The 14,232-nt window shown below is 42.6% G+C and overlaps 1 protein-coding gene across 2 annotated transcripts; it reads left to right on the top strand.

Annotated features, from left to right (window-relative positions):
- The first annotated feature begins 115 nt into the window (after nt 1-115).
- On the top strand, nt 116-9,913 carry LOC117397284 (dolichyl-diphosphooligosaccharide--protein glycosyltransferase subunit STT3A). Of its 2 annotated transcripts, none has more exons than XM_059009605.1 (18): nt 116-221; nt 1,599-1,720; nt 2,104-2,164; nt 2,525-2,646; nt 3,026-3,171; nt 3,313-3,403; nt 3,521-3,627; nt 4,244-4,408; nt 5,002-5,182; nt 5,258-5,413; nt 5,777-5,868; nt 6,082-6,237; nt 6,461-6,649; nt 7,318-7,434; nt 7,905-8,007; nt 8,400-8,588; nt 9,065-9,180; nt 9,547-9,913. In XM_059009605.1, exons 2-18 carry the CDS (start codon nt 1,633-1,635, stop codon nt 9,583-9,585), a joined length of 2,118 nt encoding a protein of 705 aa, XP_058865588.1. In that variant the 5' UTR covers nt 116-221; nt 1,599-1,632; the 3' UTR covers nt 9,586-9,913. The 2 variants fall into 2 exon arrangements, with proteins under 2 accessions (XP_058865588.1, XP_058865589.1); XM_059009606.1 differs by having other exon boundaries at nt 179-201.
- The last annotated feature ends 4,319 nt before the right edge of the window (nt 9,914-14,232 follow it).

Below are 14,232 nucleotides of genomic sequence, written 5' to 3' on the forward strand. Positions count from 1 at the left end.
GCAGAGAAACTTGATAGCACTCACCAGCCCGCCTCCTTTGTGTATAATGGACAGACGCATTGACAAATCACGGAATGTCTAGCGTCCCGGTAGGAGACTGATAGCCAATGGACTGCAGCTCCGGATTGAGTGGGCAGGACGTGGCCGTAGCGAAGGTTAGGATGCGCGGAAGTGTGCGTGTGTAGCTGGAGCCGCGGAGGAGTGAGTGGATTTTATTGAAGGTAGTCTAATTAATACAACTAATTAATATTTACAGAAGGAAACTATAGAAACGTCAGTATTCAGCATGTCGCAGCATTACTTGCAGTTTAAATATTCGCAGTGATTTGGAGTCCTGTGTGTTTACGTTTCTTTGCACGGTTTATTATCGTTTTCTTGTTAGTTTGCAATTGCTGTTTATTTACATTTCAATATTTTCAATTGAAATGAGTCTCCTGTCACTGTCAGTGTTTACTGTGTTAGCTGTATTCGAGGGAATTGATTTAAAATCGCCGCGCAGTTTTATAATGAAAGTATTGAGTGTGGTGTTTGGTTAAACACTGACACGGTAAACTTTTTTGCTCTGGATAATCATTGGGATACAATTCTGATAATGCCGCAACTAGACACACAATTGTGAAATGCTTGCAACTAGACAGACACTCACATTACTGAAATATGTGTAGATTTACTAGACGTCACCGTCCCAGTTGCAAGGTAGCTTCGCTTTATGGCAGAGCCGTTACAGTAACAGTTTTTTTTTTGTGCGTTGTGTATCTCTCTTTGAAATGGGTGTAAACGTGTCCTTAAATCTCAGCAGTGATTTCATACCCTATAATTACAAACGTGCGTCTCCCACCTTTATATATAAGCCTACAAATGTAACACGGTCCAGTCTTGGCGCCTACTGGTCATAAACTATTATTATACGTGTCATTTAAAAATGCCACTGATTATTTTTATTCTAGTACTGTACTTTTTAAAGTCGATATTATTAAACTATATAACAATATGCATGTACGTATGCTTATTCATGCATTTTCCAGACTCAAATGAGAGGCTTACTCTTGTCTTTTAAAAAGTATAGTGAAGGTTTTACCATTAACGTCAATTGTCAGAAACCTTTTTCACTGCACCTCTTAGCATTGTGCACTTAAACGTTTCATGTCAAATGTGTTTTCTTCACATTGAAAAAATAAAGTATACAGCAAGTCCTTCACATTGGTCTTTGCTTTTGTTATTCACTCGGTCCATTATGGATAAGAGCGCCACTCTGATCTTGTTGAAAACCGTTTATAAAAACCTAGTTTTACTTTACCGCTGAGCTTAACCCATTAAGTGCCATTGTCCTCATATGAGGACAGGCTACTTTTGTAAAACAATTTTGCATTTTTAACTACCTGTTGACATTTTCTCTTTAACAATGCTATGATAACTTGCTCTAATTTTATTAAACACAAAAGTCTACATGTGTCAGATTACATAAATGCAGCTTGTGTTGTGCTTTTTTTTTCAAAGCAAAATTAATGTGGTACTGAATGGGTTAAATTGGACAGGTTGAAGAAAGGTCTGCTTTGTTAATTCCTGCCTCTGCAGCTCTGACTGTTTCTTCCTCCCAGGTGTTTAGGTTTAGTTGCCCCTCCCCATCTCAAGATGATGAAGTTGGGGTTCCTCCGGTTGTCCTACGAGAAGCAGGACACACTCCTCAAGCTGCTCATCTTATCCATGGCAGCAGTGCTGTGTGAGTATCCTGCACAAACACACCTCTACCTGCACAGCACAAAATGCACAACTCTCAGTTCTTCCAAAAAATAGTTTCCATCAACTGGAGCCGCAGCTTCTTGCTGTCGTGCTCCTCGTTTGTGGAATTCCGGTTGACATCAGGCAGGTTGAAACATTGGATTCTTTTAAGTCTAAATTTGAAAACATGCTTTTTCGAATGTGCTTTTATATAACTGGTTGTCGCTGGAGTGTGTTGTACACATCAGCTCTCTTGTTTTGTTTTTAACTTTGTATAGCGCTCTGGGATGGCATGAAGGGGTACAATATAAAAATACATTTGTGTTGTATCTGTATTATTGCTGTGCTAGTTATTAATGTCCTCAACTCCCTGTCTTTTGACAGCGTTCTCCACCCGTCTGTTCTCTGTACTGAGGTTTGAGAGTGTTATCCATGAATTTGACCCGTGAGTACACCTTTTTTTTTTTTGTCACCAACAATTTAATAAGGAAAATAGAGAGCTCATTGTTTCACAACAGCAAAACTTATGTTAATTTATTCCAGGGGTGGGCAACCCTGGTCCTGGAGACCCACAATCCTGCAGGTTTTCTTGGTATCTTTAAATCATCAATGGCTAAAGACCTGGAAAACACGTTAATGTTGATCAATTAAGAAAATAATCAGTTCAAGTAACTGAAAACCAGAAGACCCTGCGTCTCTCCAGGACCGTGGTTGGCCACCCCTGATTTAATCCTTTGTTCATGCAAATATGTTGCCCAAGAGATGCTGTGTGATACACAGGTAAATCACAGGTGTGTCTTCCCAGGTACTTCAACTACCGCACCACCCGCTTCCTGACAGAGGAGGGTTTCTACAAGTTCCACAACTGGTTTGATGACAGGGCCTGGTACCCACTGGGGAGGATCATCGGGGGAACCATCTACCCAGGTGTGCAAGGACTGTCAGGGTGATCGGACATGCTCACTGTAGAGCTTATATAACATTAGACAGCTAGCCAGTAACGGCACAAGGTGCATATACAAAGATGGAAGTAAGACTCCTGTTGCTTAGCAGTTTGATCCAGTCCTGGTTTTACTATGAGTTTAATAAGAAACACCTGAGCTTGTTACCTGTACACTGTGACTAATCAAGCTCATAGTGAAACCTGGACTGGGTGAAGTTGCAATGCAATAGGAGTCTTGTGTCCATCCCTGGTATGCTGTGTAAACTGAGGTCAGTTCAAAGTGATCAGAAACACACACCGATTCTGAGCGTGTTAAGTTTAAAACCCTGGCGCGAGACGCATCGTTTTGTTTCTTTCCTGCAGGGTTGATGGTCACGTCCGCAGCTTTGTACCACGTTCTGCACTACTTCCACATCACCATCGATATCCGCAACGTGTGCGTGTTCCTCGCTCCTCTCTTCTCCTCCTTTACTGTCATCGTCACCTACCATCTCACCAAGGAGCTTAAGGTAAGGAGAATGGCAGCGTATTAAGAGTATAACACTTAGACTACTACAATGCACAGCTTGTAGTCCACTTCACTGCATCCAAACCTAAGAGAACCTTAACAGCTGCCCTTGTATGCATTTTTTTTTTTCTCTTCCCTTAAGGATGCAGGAGCTGGGCTCCTAGCAGGGGCCATGATCGCCGTGGTACCTGGCTACATATCTCGATCTGTCGCCGGATCCTATGACAACGAAGGTGTGTTTTTATTCTGAAACATTTTAGTACTTTTCCTACGCATCAAAAATGCCTACAGTCTAAAACTGTCAAGGCCAGTGGGCGTGGCTAATGTTTCATCTTATTTAACACACACAGGTATTGCGATATTCTGTATGCTGCTCACCTACTACATGTGGATCAAAGCTGTGAAGACTGGCTCCATCTGCTGGTCTTCTCTGTGCGCACTGGCATATTTCTACATGGTAAGTCAACGGTTATTAAGTTTCTAACCTGTCATCGCGTTGTAATGAAACCAATTCTGATGTCTGGAAATGAGTGTGCCCAATACAAATTGCTATGTTCGTAAGTTTCCATTCATTGATTGCAATATTCAAAGTTACACACATATAGCCCAAACGTTATCATTAGACACAACAATGGAGCACCTAGTTATAAACATAAATCAGATACTGATCAGTTGCCTAACGTTCGGGGAGAAAGCTCAGGTACAGCGATGGTGGTTAGGAGAGGATTCAGGTAGCTTTTCTCACTAGCACCTAGTGCCTGTCTTAAATATCTTGCCTAACTGTGTGTGTGTGTGAAGCTGAACTTTGTGAACTCTGCTTTCCTAACAATGTCTAAACACTATCGATGTCATGGTGCGAGTTACAATGTTTTTTCCAGACACCGAACATAGGTTTCTACACAAGGTCAAATGTACTCCACTTTATCAATTCCTTGTTCCTCTGTGTCTTGGGTTGGGGAAAAAAAACCTTGCAGCTGAGCTTGAGCACAGTGTTCTCCCAGTCTGACCCTCACAGCGTCTGATTTATTCATTGGAGTAAGCGGTTTCACCATGTGCCTTGCTGTACTCTACAGGTGTCGTCCTGGGGAGGCTACGTGTTTCTCATCAATCTGATCCCCTTGCACGTGCTGGTGCTGATGCTGACAGGACGATTCTCCCACCGAATCTACGTGTCCTACTGCACTGTGTACTGCCTGGGCACCGTCCTGTCCATGCAGATCTCCTTCGTCGGTTTTCAGGTACCTTCCTATTATTATTTTGTTTATTTAGCAGACGCTTTTATCCAAGGCGACTTACAGAGACCAGGGTGTGTGAACTATGCATCAGCTGCAGAGTCACTTACAATTACGTCTCACCCGAAAGACAGAGCACAAGGAGGTTAAGTGACTTGCTCAGGGTCACACAATGAGTCAGTGGCTGAGGTGGGATTTGAACCGGGGACCTCCTGGTTGCAAGCCATTTTCTTTAACCACTGGACCACACAGCCTTCCTACTACCTCTCGCTGTCCAAGATGGGGCTTTGTAGCAGGCGTGTTAACCTTTTTGAGCCTTCGATATTGATTTGAGTTGGGATCTCAAATGTCCTGTTCTTTACCCAGTCTTGGTAAGGCCAGGGATGGAAGTAAGACTCCTATTGCATGGCAGTTTCAGCCATTCCAGGTTTTGCTAAGAGTTAGATTAGCAACAGTGTATAGTTAACAAGCTCAGCTGTGTCTTACTAAACCCAGGAATGGATCAAACTGCTATGCAAGGGGAGTTTTATTTTCTTCCCAGTAAGATTGATGGACCTTCAGTAGCGTCACTCTCTCTCTTCCTCTCCTCTTTCCCACAGCCAGTGTTATCCTCCGAACACATGGCTGCTTTCGGCGTGTTTGGGCTGTGTCAGATCCATGCCTTTGTGGATTACCTGCGCAGCAAGCTGAACCCCCAGCAGTTCGAGGTCCTGTTCAAGAGCATCATCTCCCTGGTGGGCTTCGTCCTGCTGTCCGTGGGCACTGTTCTCATGTTGACAGGTAAGGGGAGCCCTGGTTCGCTTGCATGGGTAGCCACTGTGGAGCGGATTGTTGATTTCTGATTTTTTTTTGCAGGTAAAATCTCTCCCTGGACTGGCCGTTTCTACTCTCTTCTGGATCCCTCTTATGCCAAGAACAACATCCCCATCATCGCCTCTGTCTCTGAGCATCAGCCCACCACCTGGTCCTCCTACTACTTCGACCTGCAGCTGCTTGTCTTCATGTTCCCAGGTACACAGCTGGAACTGTCTCCCCCTGCCACCTCGCCGGAGCCTCCTTTAAAGTGTGTGGACTAGCCAGCCACTGCATTGGAAACCAGGCTCCCGTTGATTTAACAGCTTGATCCGATCCTGGTTTCGCTAATAAAACACACCTTGTTGCCAATATGCTGTGGCTAATCAAGCTCGTATTAAAACCTGGAATAGGTGACACAAGTATGCAAAAGAAGTCTTATTTTCATCCCTGGTATAGATACACAGTATAAATATAGACAGTACTTGGTAGTAATCCCAGTAACACAAAAACACAATGAGGTCGTCACTGATGTACGTTCTTGAAATTCTTAATCCTGTTCTTTTTTTGTCGTCGTCACAGTGGGTCTGTATTACTGCTTCAATAACCTCTCTGATGCCAGGATATTCATCATCATGTATGGAGTCACCAGCATGTATTTCTCAGCTGTCATGGTAAGTGATCATTCGGATCTAAATCCTAGACATTATTTTTAGATGCTTGTAGATATCTTGCAGTCAGCTGTGCAGTTTAGTGGCATTTAACCACGTGAGTCCCAGATCCAGAATCTGCGTTTTGTGGCACGTTGCAAAGTACAAGAATAGAAGCGAAGTCGAGGCACGGTTAGCTCCTGTCACTGCGTAGTGTAACCCTCTGTCTCCCCACAGGTGCGTCTGATGCTGGTTCTGGCCCCTGTCATGTGTATCCTCTCCGGGATTGGTGTCTCGCAGGTTCTCACCACCTACATGAAGAACTTGGACATCAGCCGGCCTGACAAGAAGGCGAAGAAGCAGCAAGACTCCACCTACCCAATCAAGAACGAGGTGAGCTGAAAATCCTCCCCTTATAAAAGTGTACCATTTTGTTAAAACATTTTTTTATGCACCCTGAAAAACAACGCAGATTTAAAACATATTGTGTTCCTGCTTAAAACGGAAGCAATGCTGGGGTCAGTTACTGTGCTCAGCCTGTGTGCCTACCCCAGGTGTTGCATGGTGTTTTGAATCTGTGCACTAAGCGTGTTTGTGTGTGTGTGTGTGTGCGCAGGTAGCCAGTGGCATGATCTTGGTCATGACGTTCTTCCTCATCACCTACACCTTCCACTCCACATGGGTGACCAGTGAGGCCTACTCCTCCCCCTCCATCGTCCTGTCGGCCCGCGGGGGCGACGGCAGCCGCATCATCTTCGATGATTTCAGGGAGGCTTATTACTGGCTGAGGCACAACACCCCAGAGGTCAGGATCCGTTGTGTGTTTCAGGGGACGGGGGGTGGGGTCTGTTCCTGAGTTTCAATTCCAATGCCTTTTTCAAATCCGTTTCTTTTGAAGGACTTGGAGTTTATATTTTAGAGACATTGATAATTGTTCAACTGCTTTCGTTTGAAGCCAGTTTAATTGACAGTGACTTAAATTTAAGTAAATTGTTGCCACTGTGAGAAGCTCATTTTAACAGAATACTGCTGATTTGTAATTCTGATCAGTGATGTGTTGGAATTGATTAAAAGGAAATAGGAAATGGCAATTCATTTTAAAAAGGAATTGGAATTGACCCCAGCCTTGATTGTGTATCGATTGAATGGTGACATTTTCTTTCATGGTGCATGGTGTCATAGTAGAGGTACCATGACACAAGCCCACAAGCACAGCATAGCTCGTTGTGGTTCTTGAATGAAGAATAAATGTGTGTTATACTGTAGTTGGTATTGATACATACTCTCCCTAACCCCTACGTGTTTTGTCTTTGAACAGGATTAAATGATCCCTTTGTTCTTCTGTATCCTACAAGTAGCACCCCAGAAGCATCACGTGTATCGTGATCTGCTTCTCCTGATGCTTATTGAACCGTGACATTACTGTATCGATGCACCCCTCATGCAGGCTCTGTGTGTGCTGTTTTCTTTCAGGATGCAAAGGTGATGTCGTGGTGGGATTATGGTTATCAGATCACAGCCATGGCCAATCGAACGATCCTGGTGGACAACAACACGTGGAATAACACACACATATCTAGAGTGGGACAGGTGTGTCACTCACTCATTCAGTAGTTTTATTATCAGAATGGGAATGCAGGGATGGAAATAAGACTCCTATTGCGTAGCAGTTCACCTACTCCAGGTTTTAATACAAGCTTGTTCAGCCACAGTGTATAGGTAACAAACTCCAGGTGTGTCTTATTAAACTCCAAGTAAAACCAGGAATGGATCAAACACCAATACAATGGGAGTCTTATTTCCATTCCTGGCATGAACATCACCATTATATCTGGTGATGTTGAGATTTGGCCCAATTCAACAGTTTGTAACTTATGTTTAAAACATTCCTGGTACATTGCTGGCCTACTGTTTACTAATTCACGCTTTATGGAATACAAAACCTAATCATATGGCTGATATGTAGTCTGTTTTTGAACTTGAACTTTTTGTTAATGTCTTACCTTGGTAGCTTTCTGTGAAATACAAAACCTCCATAAAGGAAATCTTTGTTCATGCAGGCTATGGCATCGACGGAGGAGAAGGCTTACGAGATCATGAGGGAGCTGGATGTGAGCTATGTGTTGGTCATCTTTGGGGGACTGACCGGATACTCTTCCGATGGTAAACTGATTCATTTCATTTTCATCCGATTTTAGGTACTCCTTTATTCATGCTGTAATGTATGACCGATGGCTTTCCTGACAGAATGACGCAGACAAAACCAGTTCATGATGATCAAATGATATTTTATTCAACCCATCAACGCTCGCAATCATTTCCTTAAGATATACAGGGATGGACAAAAAGGTCTGAGCTTGTAGCGATTCAAAGTGGGAGAGGGATTCCCTTTGCTTTTAATTTCGATTTTTAATTCTTCAGAAACTATGCAACACCAGGTTTTAAGAGAAGACAAACCGACAGATTTTCTTGATTAATTTCGAGGTGGCTCCATTGCCATGTCTGTGCTGCTTCTCCCATGACTGCCTGTCTGTTTGTGTTCTCTCCTCTGCTAGACATTAACAAGTTCCTGTGGATGGTGCGGATTGGGGGCAGCACGGACACGGGGCGGCACATCAAGGAACATGACTACTACACCCCCACTGGGGAGTTCCGAGTCGACAGGGAGGGCTCCCCCGTCCTGCTCAACTGCCTGATGTACAAGATGTGTTACTACCGGTTCGGACAGGTCTACACAGAGGCCAGTGAGTGTCCAGTTTAATCAGCTCTTTATACTGCGACTCTAGTGTCGTCTACCTGAACACTGCTGGTTATAAAGCTTCGGTCTGTTCCACAGCCCAGAAGTGTTTGGGTGCAGCCCTGCTTGGTGCGTTGCTTAATAATCCTAAGTTTGAATGCGCAATAATTTGTGTAAGACACGTTCTGGATAGTTAACACAGCACAGTTAGCTATGTGAAATGAAATCGCCTGACATCTGTTGCAAACTAAACTAATTTGAGAGGGGGGGGGGGGGGGGGATGTATCTGTGCTACTGGTCCAGAAAACTTGCTGTAGTGAAGTTGTCTGTCCTATAATGTGCCTCGTTCCAATACAGAATGCAATGTGCTAATTGACCCTCGGAAGGTTATGTGTGGATTTCCTAGTGTTTCTGTGTATGAAGATACAAGCTCTTGTTCTTGGAGCTGATTTGCTGTGCCTCTCACGCCCCCCCCTCCCACAGAGCGCCCCCCCGGCTATGACAGGGTGCGGAACGCCGAGATCGGGAACAAGGATTTTGAGCTGGACGTGCTGGAAGAGGCGTACACCACAGAGCACTGGCTGGTCAGGATATACAAGGTGGGAGAGAGCGCGTGACACACCAGCCTTCACGAGTCTGTTCTGTTCAGGATCCAAGGAGACGATACGTCTGCCTCACAGAAACTCCATCCATATGAACCTGCCCACGAGCCTGACTGTAGTAGAGTTAAGATGTTTCATTTGGATCGAATGTCAAGTACAAATTGTATCACAAAAGCACTTCATGCTTTTCCAAACACTCGTATGGCGACGCAGCTAGAAACGTCCAACTCTGCTTCGTACACTAGCATTAGAGTTCATGTTGTGGGGGGCAATGTTTCGTAATTCGGGGGGGCAGAATCCAGGCCAACCCTTTCTCAGAAGTGAGTGTTGTATGTTTCTGACGGTTCTCTCCTCTCTCTGTAGGTGAAGGACCTAGACAATCGTGGCCTGTCCCGAACATAAACCTGCCTGCTGCTCCTTTACTACTCACACCCGCAGCACACAGCACTGAAGCCCTTCACCTGTGACACACACAAATCCAGACCAATGTGTTTCTTTTTTATATATACTTAAGTTTGTAATTGCAGGAAGAGATTTGATTTTTTTTTGTTTACTGTGGAATCGCGGAAATGAATGAAGGGAGGTGGGGGGGGGGGGGGGGAGAGAAAGGGGCAACAAAAAAGTGCAAAGTGTCCAATCTGGTGTGAATCACTGCCTGAGTGACCAAATCGACAGTTCTTGTGGCTTAAGCTTTTACATCGATCAAAATAAAAGGAGAAAATGGGGGAAACTGTCTTTTTTTTCTGTTTGTATGAATGAACATTTGAATCCCTTTGCTACTACAGAGAGACCGGGTACAAACTATTTCATATTCGATAGGGGCTGACATGGAACTGGTAAGCTTGTAATTGCATTGAGTTGGTTAGTAGGAGTGTAAATACTGTATTTGTGAGAATTATGCAGCGCATGTGTTTATCCCCAGAACAGAAACAGCACTTGCAGACAGTGCCCTGCTTCCCACAAGTTGTACACGACAGCGAGGAAAGAGCCTGTTTTGTTGCCAGGGTGAGGGAGTAGTTTAGTCTCAGCGTGAATCCAAGCTTTTGGTATTGCTCTAAAACTACAGACTGAAGAGTCCTCTGATTCCAGACATTGTTTTGTTTTATGGGTAAATCTGTCTTTCCCTTCAAACTTGCCATTGCATTCTCTCCTACCCTCACAGTAACAGCAGCTGAAGCTGGTATGCCTTTTGCATTGTGTAGTCAAACAGAGCCTTGTACAGAAGTTGTGAACTCTACACTGACTGGAATGTGAAACCATAGATCATCACTGGTTCACGTGAATACAAGAATTATTCGTATTACAGCATGGTAGGTTGAGCACATGGTATCAAGTTTCACCAAGTGAAGTGCTGGGGTTAGGATATCACCCTCCCTCTTAAGAGAATTTTGGACTGTGATTAATTTGGCCTAAATTATTAAAATGACATTTTGAAAAAAAAAAAAAAAAAACGTGTAATTTCTAGTGATATAATTTGCAACTCTCTTTCCAGTATGTGCTCAGTAAGCCATACGCACACAGGAAGATAGTGTTGAACTGTTTTTAAAGACCATTGTAATGCTTTTTATGCAATCGTTGTTTTTTTGTTGTTTTTTTTTCACAAGGACCCACGGAGAATATAGATTTATATGGAGTGATTATAAAAATTGCAAACGCGCCTATATGCATGGGAAAAATGTGAAACAAAAACCTGGTCTTCGATCATTAGAACAAAAAAATAATAACGATCGATTAACAGATCATTCACAGCTGTAATAATTCGCTACTGCGTCTCGGTTTCCGCCCTCTACTGTGCATGTATGTAGCTTTGCAACAAACAGCATTGACAGTTAAAACGACGTTTAGCTTTAATGCGTTTATTGAATGAACATGGCGCTTAGGTTTTGGCAAACACACACAGGCTTCGCTGTGCACCGAATCAATCCCGCTACTTCCCGGTTCTCTCTCCTCCTCGATTCCCTCTGAACTGCCGCTGCACTGAACGAACTCTGTCGCACTCTCTCCGCACTGCCGTGCACCGAGATGAACCCGGCTCACCCTTTGTGCTCAGCGAGGTTCAGGGAGAAGCCTCGGCGCAGCGGCGGTGAAGTGAGGACACGAACTTGGGTGACCCCGGTTGCGGAGTGCATCAGTTCGCTCTGTCGTTCAGGCTGGAGCAGTGCAGTGCGAAAGAGGTCGGCTGGAGTTTCCTGAGTCAAGTCAGTGCACAGGCTAGATGGTAAATAAACTGTACGCGCTCTGTGCTTTGTATTGTTTGAAACACAATAGAGAAATCTCCCTTTTCAAGAAAACAACCTGATGATCCCTAATGCGTGGCAAATCGTCCAGTTTTCAATTAAACATTGTCGGGATCCTATAGTTACGGTGAAGTAATTGCTGAATTAACCTCATAGGCTCCGATTCTTATTTTAATGTAGTAAAAAAAATATTGTTATTAAAACTTATATATGTATTTTTTAAGATATTCAGTATTTACTGGGATGTGAATATTGTGCTTTTATTTATTTATTTATTTATTTATTTATTTATGTAAAAATATAAAGAGTGACATCAATGCTACATATTCTGCACGTCAGCTCCGAGGCATTATGACATCGGTCCCGATATTTTCTCATTAAACCTTGGAGTTGAACTGGAGACTGAACGGTTTGAACAGACGTTTGTTGGATTCGTGATTCATGTCACCATTTTATTGATCAAACATAATTCATTGTTATTGAAAATAATACAACTTAAACAAATATATGTGAGAAATATCGAAGACTGGTAAGTTAACATGTTTCGATTTGATAGTCTGCTATCAGCTATTTTATAATTATAATATGAAACATATTTTGAGAGAGAGAGAGAGAGAGAGAGCTTTCAAAGTAATCAGTTTCATGTATAAATATTTAAGAAATCGTTTTTAATCGATCGTTTTCTGTATTAGAATTTCCCAAACGATAAGTGCATTTTTTAAAGTGGCTTGGTTACCTATTATGAGATCATCAGGTATGATGTCACAGACAGCACTGATGTGCCAGGTGCGTCCTGCAACGTCATCTTCTTGTTAACAAAATTGTCGTTGGCTGCGTTAAGTAAGTGAGCGGCTCAGAGCGGCTCAGTAAATGAATCAACTTCACACCTTGCTGAGGTCCGCTCCCGCTGAGCCGCTCAGAGCGCTCCTGAGCATTTCACATCAGTGATCAGAGTGAGCGGACGGAACGGACACCTGCAGGAAACAAGTGGAGATCACAGGCAGGATTGACAAATACGTCTGTCAAGAACGATGAACTGGTTTCGATTTATGAAGTTATGTATTAAATTGGCTAAATAAGATGCTAAAAATTCTTGTTTTCGAATTTGTATCATTTAATTTCATTTTTTTTTAAATGTAGAGCTGTTTTATAGTTATTAATGTATTATTATTAGGCTTGTAGTATTAATATTATTCATAATTTTCATTATTAACGTCGGTATTGCCGGTATTAAACACAGCCAGATATGAGGTTCAGTCCAAAACAGATCGCCGAACTCAGCGAGGTACAGCAGGGGACAGTAACTTCACACGGGGCCATTTCATCTACCATCACCTCAGAAACACAAACAAGCAAATCATTATTATTCGCCATTTTTAAAAGTCGCTCAGCCCTCTCGTGGAGCAGAGCGTTAAGTCATTTAAATCTGCTGAGTGTGCTTTCTGAGCGGCTCACTTACTTAACGCACACATTGTCTCTGCTAGTATGAAATAGGATGTGGTATTAAATTGGTAAAAATTACTCAGAAAACATAAGGTTTCCTGATACCATTGTGTTTAAAAATAGCACGTTATGTTGTGTAGTATAATAATAATAATAATAATAATAATAATAATAATAATAATAATAATACGGTTGTTAGCAGTTGTGTAAATACACTATTAAAACTAACTAGATTTATAATGTTGCAGGAAATTCAAATTGCATCCTTTGATTAGCCTTGTAACTTGGTGTACAGAATCTGTATCAAATGCAGTATTATCATGTATAGCCACCAGGCGTCACTGTTTGCTATGTAAAAATAAAAATCCCAAGAAACAACATGAAAACATAAAACAGGCAAATAAGTACATCGATGTGTCTCCCGATTTCTCTGCAGTTACCAGAATGCTCAGTGTTGAAGGAACAGTCAGCTTTGAGCCAGGTGAGAGAGAGTTCATATTCAGTACCTTTGGGAAGGGGGAGCTCAGTGGTTACACATTAGAAAGGCCTTGCAGTACTTGTTTGTTTGTTTGCTGTTTGGAAACTTTGAACCTCCTTGAAAGCATGTCTGTGTTGTATTGGTGCAGCTGCTCTCCGTGGTTGCAATATATCTCATGCTGTTCACTCCCTTCTTTTAGTGGTCTTCAGCATTCACAGTGGCAGCGAGGACAGCGATGAGGACTCAGATAGCGAGTAAGTAACAATTTTTATATCGTGACTTTAAAATATCCACCGAAGCACTGTCTCTAATAGAAATGGGCAACGCGTTCTGCAATCTGGGGTCTTCATAACTAAATGTACTTTCTCCTCCTCTCTCCCTTTTCTTTATTTCTGTTCAGGTTTCAGGTCTCTGTGCGTCTCACTGAAAAGGAGTTCTGTAAGTCTGTTGAGTCATCCGGGAGGAGCTGGGAGGAGACCTACGAAATTCTGCTCAACTACCATCAGAAGCTGGTCAGTAGATTACACAAGAAGCTGTTGAAATGGACCAGGATAATACATATATTGAGGTACTCTCCATTTTAAAATGGAAAAGGAGATGATTAACATACTAAAAACAACTAAAAGAGGACTGAAGAGAGATGAATGGCTTTGTTAAAATGTGGAAACCATTATTTAATTATTTCAATAAAATGTGAAGACATAATTATCACTTTTGTTACAGTGAGTGTGTGAGATATTTACTTAGTGGCTGTACTCTACTTGTAGTATGACCTTGTTTGTTTTCTTTTTACATATGAACAGGGGAGATGAATTAAACAGAGATATTGTTGAGAAAGAAGAAAAGGTGTGTGTGTATTTAGCGTTAGCTTCAGTATTGCAACTGGGTTAG

This window comes from Acipenser ruthenus, chromosome 39 (assembly GCF_902713425.1).
Source record: "Acipenser ruthenus chromosome 39, fAciRut3.2 maternal haplotype, whole genome shotgun sequence".
Taxonomy (NCBI): domain Eukaryota; kingdom Metazoa; phylum Chordata; class Actinopteri; order Acipenseriformes; family Acipenseridae; genus Acipenser; species Acipenser ruthenus.

What these genes read in the sequence shown, in the direction of transcription:
- LOC117397284 (XM_059009605.1), top strand. Translation starts at nt 1,633, where the DNA reads ATGATGAAGTTGGGGTTCCTCCGGTTGTCCTACGAGAAGCAGGACACA. An exon ending in TGTATTTCTCAGCTGTCATG is followed by an intron (nt 5,869 to 6,081) that starts GTAAGTGATCAT and finishes GTCTCCCCACAG; the next exon opens with GTGCGTCTGATGCTGGTTCT. An exon ending in TGAGGCACAACACCCCAGAG is followed by an intron (nt 6,650 to 7,317) that starts GTCAGGATCCGT and finishes GTTTTCTTTCAG; the next exon opens with GATGCAAAGGTGATGTCGTG.